Source organism: Euphorbia lathyris, chromosome 3 (assembly GCF_963576675.1).
Source record: "Euphorbia lathyris chromosome 3, ddEupLath1.1, whole genome shotgun sequence".
NCBI lineage: Eukaryota > Viridiplantae > Streptophyta > Magnoliopsida > Malpighiales > Euphorbiaceae > Euphorbia > Euphorbia lathyris.
In genome coordinates, this window is record NC_088912.1 from 21,607,609 (window position 1) to 21,620,676 (window position 13,068).

Consider the following 13,068-nt stretch of genomic DNA (forward strand, 5'->3'; position numbering starts at 1 on the left):
AAGCAAGACGTCGATGAGCTTGTGCGTCACTTTCTAGCCACCGGGTACTATATTTGGAACCAATGGCGAATGGCTCAGATATCCGGATGGACAGCAGCGGATTTTGAGAAGTAGAAACGTGGGTACAATTTCAAAGCCGGAGAGTTGGCGGAACTGGAAGCGATTTCCGTGAACGTCGCTGTTGTAGGTGAGGGGTCGGGGTTGTAGGTTTTGTTCATTTCTTTCAATGTGTTGTTACTATGTGATCTATGTGGTCTAAATGTTCCGTTCTTTCTTGTCATGCAGGTCCCGGAGATCCCTGTGTCAGCATGGACTTTGATCCAAACGAATTTGGTGTTGGCCTCGATACTGCGGAGGAAGCTTGTGTTGTTGCTTTCGGATCCCTGGCGTCGTTTTCTTCGCTCGAAGATGCAAACCAGGTGGTTCAGAACATGGTGGGTGTGCTCTCGGTGCACGAGGACCTCGAGGTTGCTGGAGACATTCCGCAAGGGATGCCCGTGGAGGAGCAGGAGGCTGAGCAAACTGCTGAGGTGATGGCTGTGGAAGAGGAGCAGGTTGAGAAACAACTTCAAAGGCCCCTTACCCGGAAACGTAAGAAAGACAAGGGTAAGGCCGTTGCTGGGATGGAGAGCGACCAAGTTTGTGCTGGAGATGATATTGGTGGAGAAACCGACAGCTCTAAGCGAGCGTGCACCGAGGGTGGTTCCGATCTCGGAACAGGGATTATGGATCGCGTAGGCGATCATCCGGAAATGATGAAGAGAATGGACGTCAAGATTGCCAAGTTCTGCGAGTATGTTATGGGTTTGTCGGTCCATTCGAATATGGCGACATCTGAACTAGCTCGGGCGATGGCCCGCATAGCTAAGGTCCCCGAGGAAGTTGTCCGAGTGGACGGTGTGTCCAAGATGAACCTTGGCGTGGAGACCCTATCAACGCTTGGAGTGGTAAGCTCTTTTGCTCGCCTAAATTTGTTTCTAAACACTGTAAACTGAGTTATGCTAATTGAATGCAGGCCATTCAAAATGCTAACACTGTCTTTGACATGTGTGTTAATGACGAGAACCTGTTTCGGGACATGGAGCAAAGCCTGCGGAACGCGGTGAAGGATCTGGAAACGGCGAATGGGAAAGTGGCCGCCGTCGGAGAGCTGTTGGAGCACCGAGAGGGCGAGATTGCCGTGCTGGCCGAGAAGCTAAAGGTTGAGACAAGAGGCAGGGTGGAGCTGGTGAAAAAATTGAAACTAGATGTGGAGAAAATTCGTTCTTATAAAGTTATGCTCAAGTTTTCCACCCTATAGACTCGCCGAATGAAGGAGAAAAGTGACGAGAGAGCTAAGAAAGCCACCGCGCTGGTCGAGGAGAACGAGAATCTGAGGCGAGAGCTTGAAGCTGTTCGGAAAGAGGCTAGCGAGCTGCGTGCTCTTACGGGTCAGCGCGAGGAGAAGCTGATCATGATGGATAGGATGATGCTGATCGCGGCTGCTCACTCCGCCGGGTATGATGTGCCTCCGGAGGTTATATTTTCTCCGAATGTGTACGATAAGGCGGCCCAGGCGAAAGCCGTAGAGTTCTGCAGTCTATTCAAGAAGAAGTGATTGAGACTTTTATCCAATGTTCTTGTTTTTCAAAAAGTGTAATAATTTCTGTACGGTTGGTATCTTTGTGGATCTTTTTGCAGTTTAACGTAATCATCATTTTGCATTCTGATTTGATTTGAGCTTGCATGATGTGTTTTTTAAGTCTTGTCCTGCTTTGCTATAAATAGGAGTCGATTTTTGCTTGTGGTTCCTGTGCATGTGGTGCTCCTACTTCAAGCACTCAAATTTCTATTGGCCCCCTTTTTCTTTACTTCTAGCTTCGTTGTGATGTCACTCCAGGATGTCGTAGATTCTGCTAAGGTGCTCGAAGTTCAGAAGGCTATATCGATGATGCCTCATCCCTATGTGTATTGTCCCCTGAGGGATGATCACGAGCTGGACAAGAAAGTGCGATATGCCTCTCCTGTATGGATGAACCAGAGTCTTTCGCGGAGAAGTCGAAACGGGGAGAGTGACAGTTCCGCACCCTATACCGGATCCGCGACGGACTCATGCGACGTTGTTATCAGTGCCTTTTCTTCCACTGAGAAGAAAGTTTGGTCACAGGATGGGATCGGGTTCCTGAACCCCGATGAATCAGTGGTGCCTGTGACAAATCCACATCCTGTCTGGGTTAGGCGGCTGTTGGCCGATAAACTAGACAGGGTTATGAACCTTCCTCTTGTGCTGGAGAACCGTCGTCCTGGGCGTCATGCTTCGCCGAGCCGTCCCCATGGGGCGACGTTCGTCGATCCGTTGAAACCTCGCAGCGTAGTTTTTCTTGAATTCTCGAGACAGGGATTTCTGGGGCCTATCCCAGCCGATCCGGCACACCGAGTGACTCATGTGGGGAAAGCGTGCTTATACCATAGGCAGAACGGGCACAACACCGACGAATGCATTGATTGGCGAGCAGTGCACCAAGCCCTTATAGATGCGGAGGCTATCCCGAACCCTAACAGTGTCCGTGCTATTCTCGAGTGATTGTGATGTATTTGATCTGTAGTTTTCTGTGTTTTGGCCGTGGTTGGGGCCTTTCTTCTGTTATGAACTTGTGGAATGCTTCGCTTGTTATAAAATATAAGTCTATATAGTTTTGCTTGTTGGTGTATACCTTGAAATTTCTTCTTTAGTGAACGTTTAAAAAATTTGTCTGGTGCTGCTTAAAGGAGCACGAATCTAAGTACTTATTCATGATAATGTGGTTATAATATGACATTGTTTTGGTGGCCGAGAGACCACCAGAGGTGCTCGACTATCCTTGCGGATAGCATTTTGATGTTCTTATAGCGGGGAACGTAATGCGGTGTCGGCTTTTGAGCCATCGATAACAATATGGGATTGTTGGTCGATTACGAAGGCGATCGAGATGCTCGATAAGCCCGTTGGATAGCATATAGATGCTCATGTAGCGGAAAAGCGCAATGTTGTGCCCGCTTTTGAGCAATCGAAAACAATATGGGATTGTTGGTCGATTACGAAGGCGATCGAGAGGCTCGATAAGTCCTTCGGATAGCATTTTGATGCTCCTGTAGCGGAAAAGCGCAATGTTGTGCCCGCTTTTGAGCAATCGAAAATAATATGGGATTGTTGGTCGATTACGAAGGTGATCGAGAGGCTCGATAAGTCCTTCGGATAGCATTTTGATGCTCTTGTAGCGGAAAAGCGCAATGTTGTGCCCGCTTTTGAGCAATCGAAAACAATATGGGATTGTTTGTCGATTACGAAGGCGATCGAGAGGCTCGATAAGTCCTTCGGATAGCATTTTGATGCTCCTGTAGTGGAAAAGCGCAATGTTGTGCCCGCTTTTGAGCAATCGAAAACAATATGGGATTGTTGGTCGATTACGAAGGCGATCGAGAGGCTCGATAAGTCCATCGGGTAGCATATAGATGCTCTTTGGTGCTACGAGGGCCGAAACAGGGAGTTCGCTTTCGATTCTCGTCCAGGTGAGGTTTTTCAACAAAACACAAAGAAAAGAACGAGAAACTTTTATTGATGATTTTCCTTACAAGCTATTGATAATATTTCTTCAATGTCTGGATATTCCAGCTATTGTCGTAGACCAAACCGTCTAAAGAGGCGATCTTATAAGCTCCATTATGGAGAACGGTGTCGATCTTGTATGGTCCTTCCCACGATTGGCCGAGCTTGCCCTGAGCCAATGGGGACTGTGCAGCTGCGGCGTCTCTGAGCACAAGGTCCCCGACTTGAAAAGTGCTGGGACAAACTCTCCTATCATGATAACGCGATATACTTTGTTTATGGGCCGTGATGTGCAGTAGAGCATTAAGGCGCTCCTCCTCTAGTCGGTCACTAGCTTCCGCGAGCTCCGCGCTATTGTTGGCCTCTTCGAAACTGGTCTGTCGGGGGGAGCGAAGGATGATTTCAGACGGTGCCATTGCTTCTGCTCCGTAAGCGAGGAAAAAAGGAGTGCGTCCTGTTCCCGAGTGAGGGATAGTGCGGTATGACCACAATATTGCCGCAATGTGGTCGGGCCATGCCCTGCCTTGGTCAGAGAGGCGCGTTTTGATTCCTCACAGGAGCGTCCAGTTGCTTACCTCAGTGAGGCCGTTGCTCTGTGGGTGCGCGACCGAGGTGTATCGCCCTTTGATGCCCCATTCCGCGCAGAAATTGCGGAACTGACCGCAGTCGAACTGCCTCCCATTATCCGTGATGAAGGAGTGAGGGACCCCGAATCGGTATATGATTGCTCGTTTGAGGAAACCGATCACGTTATCTACTGTTATCTTGGCAATTGCTTCAGCCTCGATCCACTTGGTAAAATGATCGACTGCCACTACAACGAAGCGCTTTTGAGCCAAAGCCATCGGAAAAGGGCCGAACAGGTCAACGCCCCACACCGCGAATGGCCAAGGTGTGATAATGCCCTTGAATGGAGCCGCCGGGGCGTGATGAGTGTTGGCGTGTAGCTGACACGCCTGACAACTGCGAACTAGACGAGTCGCATCGGAATCCATGGTCTGCCAGTAGAGCCCCTAGAGCCGGGCCTTCTTCGCAATTGTTCCGACGCCCTGATGTGAGCTGCAGACGCCCTGGTGAATTTATTTTAGACAGTGATCGCCCTCCTCCTCGGATATACAGCGCAACCAGGGATGCATGGCGGATTTCCGATAAAGTAAGTCATCATGCAATGCATAACGCTAAGAACGTCGGACAACGAGGGACGCCTGCGTCTGATCTGCTGGGAGTGTTCCATCTTGAAGATATCTGATAATCGGACTTCTCCATCCCCCTGCCGTGGCGTCAGCCGGATCGATCTGTAGCGAGCTTTCTACGCGAATGGTCGGGGCCCCGGCGACCTCAGTGAGGGTGTTTGGGTCATTAGTCTATTCGCCCGCTGCAAGAGCGGCGATAGTGTCCGCTTCCTCATTCTCCTCTCGCGGTACTAGTATGAGGTCGAGGGTTACTCCCTTCGTTTTGAGGTTGTTGATCAAGGATGTGGCGAGGGCTAAGTATTGGCACATCATCGGATCTTTCGCCCTGTAGGTGCCGCTCACGTGGCTAACGATGAGCTTTGAGTCCGAGTATATCGTCAGATGTCCGTTCACTATGGTTTTCGACAATCTAAGAGCTACGATCAAGGCCTCATACTCTGCCTGATTATTTGTGGTTGGGAAATTAAGCCGAACGGCATACCACATTTGGAGATTGTTGGATCCTTAAATGGCTATGCCAGCGCCTGCCCATCCTGGAGTGCAGGACCCATCTATGCTCATATTCCAGACGTCGCTGGTGCGAGCCGTTGTTGTCTTGGGGTTGGTGGTGGATGAGCCGGTGAATTCGACGATGAAATCGCACGTCAAACTGGGACAGCCGAACGGACCAGTTGGTAATTCGTCTAGAGACCTCTCGTTTTTGGACGGCCTTTTTCAGCGGGTAATTGGTTCTGACCATAACCGTATGTGCTTGGAAGTACGGTCTCAGACGTTCTGACGCTTGAGTTATAGCGAACAGAGCCTTTTCGACTTCGGAGTATCGGACCTCGGCTCCCTTCAACACTTTGCTCAGAAAGTAGATTGGGTAAAGCTCTGTCCCCTCCTCCTGAGTTAAAACGACTCCTACTGTTTCATCGGCGATGGTGAAGTATAGGTGAATATCCCGCTCTGGTACTGGCACTGACAACAGTGGGGGTGTGGCAAGGAAACTTTTGATGGCGTTGAACGCAGCCTGGCAGTCCACAGACCACTTAAAGGGATGCTCCTTTTTTATTTCCTTATAAAAGGGCAAACATCGTTGTGCCGAGCAAGAGATAAAACGCCCTAAAGCGATGATCCTTCCATTGAGTCTTTGAACCCCCTACAGGTCACGCGGTGGCTCCATTGCCAAGATTGCCTCGATCTTCGCGGGGTTAGGCTCGATGCCCTTCTTTGACACTATGCAACCCAAAAACTTGCCGCTGCGAATTCCGAAGAAACATTTCTCTGGGTTTAGCTTAAGGTTATAGGCTCTGAAAATCTTAAACACCTCCGCCAAGTCTCGCGGATGGTCGTCTTCTTCGGTGCTGAGGACCACCATGTCATCGATGTACACTTGTATTGTCTTGCCAATGAGATGAGCGAACGTCTTATCTACCAACCGCTGGTACGTAGCCCCCGCATTCTTTAACCCAAAAGGCATGACATTGTAGCAATACGTGCCTTCATGCGTAATGAAGGAGGTTTTCTCAGCGTCGGCTGGGTCCAGAGGGATCTGCTGGAAACCAGCGATAGCATCGAACTGAGACAAAATCTTGCGACCAGCAGTTTGATCAAGGAGCTGATCTATATTAGGCAGCGGGTAAGAATCCTTGGGGCAAGCTTTATTAACATTCGTAAAATCTACACATATGCGGTACTTCCCGCTGGCTTTCTTTACAAGTACAACGTTAGAAAGCCAGTCCGGATAGTGAACCTCGCGAATAAACTTTACAGCTAGGAGTTTGTCAATCTCTGCCTTTACTGCGACCTGCTTGTCCTTTGCCTGTACTCGCATCTTCTGCTTCAAGGGTTCGACGGAGGGGTCGATGCTCAGCCTGTGTACTGCTTGATCAGGTGAGACCCCCGTTATGTCCTCGGTGCACCACGCGAACACATCCGAGTGTTCTGACAGGACAGCTTTGATTTCGTTGGCTAAAGGGGACGTGAGCCTAGTCCCGATCTTCACAGTCTGGTCATTCCCGAGGACATAGTCATCGACCGGCTCGATGGGCACTGGATTGTAACCTCTCACGTCCATCAGACCGTCCTCCAGGTAGAGCGCTGTCCGGGGCTGAGTTGCCTCCCACTGCAATCTTTTAGCCAACATGCGATCTCCCTGGATGGTGATCCTTCCGTGCTTAATCGGCAAGGTCAAGCACAATCCGGAGATATCAATCGTGGCTCTCAGGGCAGCCAGCAGGGGCCTTCCAATGATGGCGTTGTAGGCCAGTGGGATGTCGACCACCACCCATTCTGCAGTCTCCTCGGTTTCCTCGACTCCTTCGGCGAAAATAGTTGGCAATGTGATAACTCCCTTGACCGGGACTTCGATCTCCGACAGGCCGACCAGGGGGAAAGTTCCGGCTCTGAGGGCAGTGTGAGTATTCTTCATCGCGCGGAGTGCCGTCCAGGTGAGCAGGTTCACCGAACTTCCCGTGTCCACCAGCACCCGGTGCATTTTAAAGCCGACGATATTGATAGTGACAACAAGAGCTTTTGAATGGCTGGTCCGGAGGGGTGGTTGTACCATTAGGGTCTGCCCGACTGCCTTCCTCTTACGGGAGCCCTCCGGTGGTGCGGAGAGCGCTGGCACCCCTTCCCTTATAACGTGTATCTCCCCATGGTACCTCGGCTCCTCTGCTCGACCTGCTTCCCGCTGCTTCGGGCTCTGCTCTCTTTGCCTGATCACCTTTGGTGGCGCGCCCTGCTCCGTGATCCGCTCGATCTCCCTTTGCAGCTGATAGCAGTTCTCCGTGGAATGTCCGGAGGATTTGTGATACTTGCAGTACTCTTTTTCTGCTCGGGTCTTGTTCTTGTCGACGGCCGGCATTTGCTGTGTGAATCGGTGAGGTTGGCTCTGAGTAGCGTAATGTACCTCCTTGCCACGGGATCGATCTCCCCTATGCTCCAAGCCGGAAAAGGCATTGGGGCCTCCTTGCGGGCTCGAGCCTCCTCACGTGCCTCCGGGATCGGTCGGCCTTTCTCCTGCTTGTGCGTGTCTCCTCTGGCCTTGTCCCTTTCTGACTCCTCGTAACCGGCGGGCTGGTCACAGTCATCGTATCTGACGAAGGTTTGCGCCATGGTCATGAGCTCTTCGAAAGATCTTGGCATTTTTCGGAAACACTTTTGCTTAAGAGGCTCGCATGAGGTCCCTTTTGCCAGAGCGTCATGAGCCACCTCTAGGTTGAGGCCCTTAACTTGTGAGGCCATATGGTGAAACCTTGAGAGGAAGTTGCGCAGAGGCTCAGTTGCTCGCTGCTTGAGCCCGTTGAGGTCTGAACTGATCTTCCTAACCTTCGCTGCTGCGGCAAACCGAGAGAGGAAAAGATCTTTTAGGAGATCAAAAGAGTCGATTGATTCTGGAGCAAGTCCTCGATACCACTCTTGCGCACTAGACGAGAGGGTGGTCAGAAATACCTTGCACATGATGTCCTCGTCCTTCGAGTATAAGTTAATGGTGCTCATGAATGATGCCACATGGTCGTTCGGGTCCTCGGTCCCTGAATACTGGGACAATCGAGGAGCTTTCCAATCCCGTGGGAACCTTGTCTCGATGATTCTCTGCACCAGTGGCGTTTTTCTGGAGGTGATGCTTCCTCCCATGACGCCCCCGAGGGCCCTTTTGTCTAGAAAGCGTTGGATTTTTAGTTCCAACAAGTCTTCGCTATTCGCGGCCGCGGTCTCCTCACGCCGCGCTCCGCCCTCACTGGCCGTAACGGCCCCGACTCCCCTTCCTGCGATGACCACTGGCCCCGCGAGCTCCCCTGGCAACGTCCTTTCTCTTTGCATTTCTGCTGCCTCTTTTAGGTATTGCCAGATTTTGGCGTTCTCCTCCTGCAAGCTCCTTTGTTAGTCTATGATCTTCATCTGAGCCGCCGTATGAATCGCCTGGGTTGTTTGAAAACCTTGGATTGCACTAAGAAATTGAGTAGTGTTGTAGGCCTCTTCTTCCTCAGGGCTCACTTCCTCCATCAGTGGCCCTAGGTTTCTGGGTGAAATTGGAATGTTCGGGGTGGAACGCTCGGCGTGCGTCATGGAGCTAGTTGCTCCCATTTCGGGTACTGTAGTCGGGGCAAATTCAGTAGGGGTCTGTATTTTGTTTGAAGCTCCGAAGTCACTTGTAGTCCACGCTCACCGCACCAAATAATCTGGGAATGCGGAATAGTGATCCGGGGCTCCGTCGGGGAGGTCTTTCTCTCTCGTGGGTCGGCCCTGCGTGGGGATCGGTCCATGCGGATACTCCGAAGATTAAGACAATTAGTTATTCTTAGAGAGCTTTTTAATCTAGTGTGAATGAAGTAGAGAGGTTATGAGTTACCCGATCTCTCCTTCCTCCTTTAATGGCCTATTTATATCGGACAGACTTGGGCCCTGGGCCATCTGCTTCTCGGACGTTGATGGACCTCTTGGGCCTTAAGGTGATAATCCGAAACAATACTGTTGCGATCTAATCAATACGTGATATTTTTAAAACTCATGAGTTATTTTTAAACTTATATCTAAATATTTTGTCTAAAATATTGTTATACTAATTAATTTCTCAAGAGAGAGGACATGTTAGTCATTCAGTGGGTAAATTACACCCATGGCCACTGAACTTTATCCATTTTCACATTATGGTCACTGAACTTCATTTCTTCCCGATATGGCCATTGAACTTTACATTTTTTAACACCAGTGGCAACTTAACGTCTCAAAACGACCCATGACGGCTAAAATAAAAAATCCAAAACGTTAATGATATTCTAAGAAACTTTAATTCTTGAAAATTTTTGTTTTGAGGTCATTTGGGTGTTGTTTGGGTAGGAGAGAGAAAGCTTCAAAAAATGTGGTTTCATAGTAAATGTCGTTCTAAACAACTTTAATTCTTGAATATTTTCATTTTGAGGTCGTTAATGATCGTTAACGGTCATTTTAAGAAATTAGTTAAAATTGAGTGGCCACTGGCGTTAAAGAGTGCTAAGTTCAGTGACCATACTGGAAAGAAATGAAATTTAGTGGCCATAATGTGGAAATGGGTAAAGTTCAATGGCCATGGGTGTAATTTACCCGTCATTCAATTCAAAACAAGCATAGAAACCAAGACACTTGCCGGTTTTCCTTCTTCTCAATCACCATGTGACCTTCTGCACTCTCTCTCTCTCTCCCCTTTCTTTATTACCATTTCATTCAATTATTCAACAACAAAAACAACAAAGATGGCAACGATTTTTGTTTTTTTATTTGGTGTAAAAACGAAACACCAACAAACTCAAAACCCTCTTCTATTCTACCCATCCTTATACCTTCATTTCCACTCCATTTCCTAACCAAAACACGATAAACCCATCTCACCTACAACTCAAAAAAACCATCTTTTCTCCTTTCCCTCTTCTTAAATGGGGGCTGATTTCATACACTTCAAGAAAACCAGAGGTTTCTACATCAAGATGAGACTTATTCATAGAAAACAATCTCTAGACAAGAACACAAACAATCTTTTCTTTAGATACTACAAATACCTCCTCTGGATTTCCCTTTCTCTCTACTTCTTCACCTCTTATTTCATCAGTCATAATAAACCAATCCCTCTTTCTAAACCTCACCATTCTCGTTCTCTCTTTGAATCCAGAAACTCCACATCTTTCTTCAAGGATTTCAAGGTCTATGTCTATGAATTGCCGCCGGAATATAACTCCGATTGGTTATCTAATAACAGATGTAGCACCCATTTGTTTGCTTCTGAAGTAGCTATTCATAAAGCCTTATCAAACAGTGATGATGTACGGACTTTTGATCCCTATCAAGCTGATTTCTTCTTTGTCCCTGTTTATGTTTCTTGTAATTTCAGTACTGTTAATGGGTTTCCGGCGATCGGACATGCTAGGCCTCTGTTGAAGTCGGCGGTTGATTTCGTTTCAAAAAATTACCCCTTTTGGGATAGATCAAATGGTTCTGATCATGTCTTTGTTGCTTCTCATGACTTCGGTGCTTGTTTTCACACTCTGGTATGGTTTTAAATTGGGGGTGAAGTAAAGATTCAATTTTGTTTAAAGATTTCATTTTTTTGATTTGGGGTTTTTTTGTGTTCTTGAAGGAGGATAGAGCTAGAGAAGATGGGATACCGGAGTTTTTGAGGAATTCAATCATGTTACAGACTTTTGGCGTTAATTATGATCACCCATGTCAAAACGTTGAGAACGTGGTTATACCACCTTATATCTCGCCGGAAAGTGTTCGGTCAACGCTTAGAGAAGCGTCGTTGACCGGCGGCCGTCGTGATATTTGGGCGTTCTTTAGAGGGAAGATGGAACTTCACCCGAAGAATGTCAGCGGACGATATTACAGCAAGTAATTAAATCAAACATTTTCTGATCAATTCAATCGTTTTCGTTTCTTGGACTTTTTCGACTAATTGATTTTGATTTTTGACTTTTCAGGAAGGTGAGGACGGCGATATGGAGGAAGTTCAACGGCGACCGGCGGTTTTACTTGCAAAGAGAGAGATTCGCCGGTTACCAATCGGAGATAGTCCGGTCAGTGTTTTGCTTATGTCCATTAGGGTGGGCCCCATGGAGTCCGAGACTGGTTGAATCCGTCGCATTGGGTTGCGTGCCGGTAATAATAGCTGATGGTATCCGGTTACCCTTCTCATCGGCCGTGCCTTGGCCGGAAATTTCCCTCACCGTCGCGGAAAAAGACGTCGGGAAATTAGGGAAGATTCTGCAACACGTCGCCGCTACTAATTTGTCGACTGTGCAGAAAAACCTCCGGGACCCGGCCGTCAAGCGGGCCCTACTGTTTAACGACCAAATGGAAGAAGGAGATGCCACGTGGCAGCTATTAAATGAGCTGGCAAGTAAGCTAGATAGGTCACGAAGGAGAGGAAGAGTTTCTAGCGAATGAATGTAGTACACGTGGAAGGTATGAAGGTGTGGCCAATACGACACTGCCAGCTAATTTTGAGATGTGCTTTTTAGCCAGCGTGGATTCGTTTCCATGTAACCGAAATTATGGAGTACAGCTGGATTTCTAAAACGACATGTAGCAGAGAATGGGGATTTTTAATTGTCTGCTCCGTTGGGTCCCATTATGAACAGAAAGGCTATGATTTTTGGATGGATTATATTGTATGGGTTTATCACGTGACTTTGGCTTGCTGAGCTGGCTTATACAGATTGGTCCAATAATCGGTAAATATGAAGAGATATATATTGTACATATGGGAAATTTTTTTTTTTTTAATTAAGTTGATTAGATTGCTAATAGTGATTAGGCATTTATATGGGATTTTTTTTGGAATAAATTCTTTTCATAAAGCAAGTATAAGTTGTATTGGAATTAATACAAATTAAATTATTGGAGGAAATCAATAAAAAGGAAAAATTATTTAAGGAAAAAAAAACTGCTCTTGATTACATTAATTAATTTTGATGATTGTTGAATTAAGAAAATTAGTTCATTTATTCCACTAATATGAAATTCAATTAAGTGCACGATTCATTTTATATTCGAATTTTCATACACTATCCTTATTTGAAGTACATTACATTTCTTTTGTAATCTCTTCGGATATAGTTCCGATATTTCTTTCTTGAATTAAGAAAATTAGGAATACGATGAAAAAATGCTTCTACCGTTATCAACTAAATATTAATACAGTTATTTAATTATTAAATCAAAAAATTCTAAAATATATGTTTAGTAAACTGTCTAAAAAATAGTTGAAATTTCTAATTTTGTCCGAAAACTATAAAACATGATTATATCATGTTATTCAGACAATTACATTAAATTGTGGTGACATATATATGAAAAATTGAGTGGAAAAACGATAAAAAGAAGGGTTAAAAGGTGAGATAAGTGACATAGGGAAAGTGAATTAATTTTGTACTATATTGAGAAAGAAAAGACATAAAAGAGGGGGGAAAAGTTAAAATATTAATAATTTGAAGGGACAAAAGAAAAGATGGCAGATGGGGTGTGTCAGAAGTTTGAATATATATTTTATTGTAGTATTATTTATTTATGGGGTTGTGGGACGGTAGTGGACGGTGTCAGACTGCTCACTCACTATTCACCGATCATCGATCTGGATTAAAGGTGGCACGGTTCTATTAACTAGTTCATTAGTATTTCTATAACCGGGAAAATTACAAAATTAAATCGGATGAAAATAGATTAATATGATTAAGCTTAAATTTCCAAAAACGTAAAGAATATAATATAATTAATTTAATTATAATATTGAATTTAAATTAGTATTTTCCCAAAAACTTTAGATCTATTTTGATACTTTATTCTATCATT

General features: G+C 46.3%; 1 protein-coding gene across 1 annotated transcript; it reads left to right on the forward strand.

Annotated features, from left to right (window-relative positions):
* Positions 1 to 9,900: 9,900 nt before the first annotated feature.
* LOC136223913 (probable glucuronoxylan glucuronosyltransferase IRX7) lies at positions 9,901 to 11,977 on the forward strand. Its single transcript, XM_066012083.1, has 3 exons — positions 9,901 to 10,766; positions 10,856 to 11,109; positions 11,199 to 11,977. Exons 1-3 carry the CDS (start codon positions 10,158 to 10,160, stop codon positions 11,662 to 11,664), a joined length of 1,329 nt encoding a protein of 442 aa, XP_065868155.1. The 5' UTR covers positions 9,901 to 10,157; the 3' UTR covers positions 11,665 to 11,977.
* Positions 11,978 to 13,068: the final 1,091 nt, after the last annotated feature.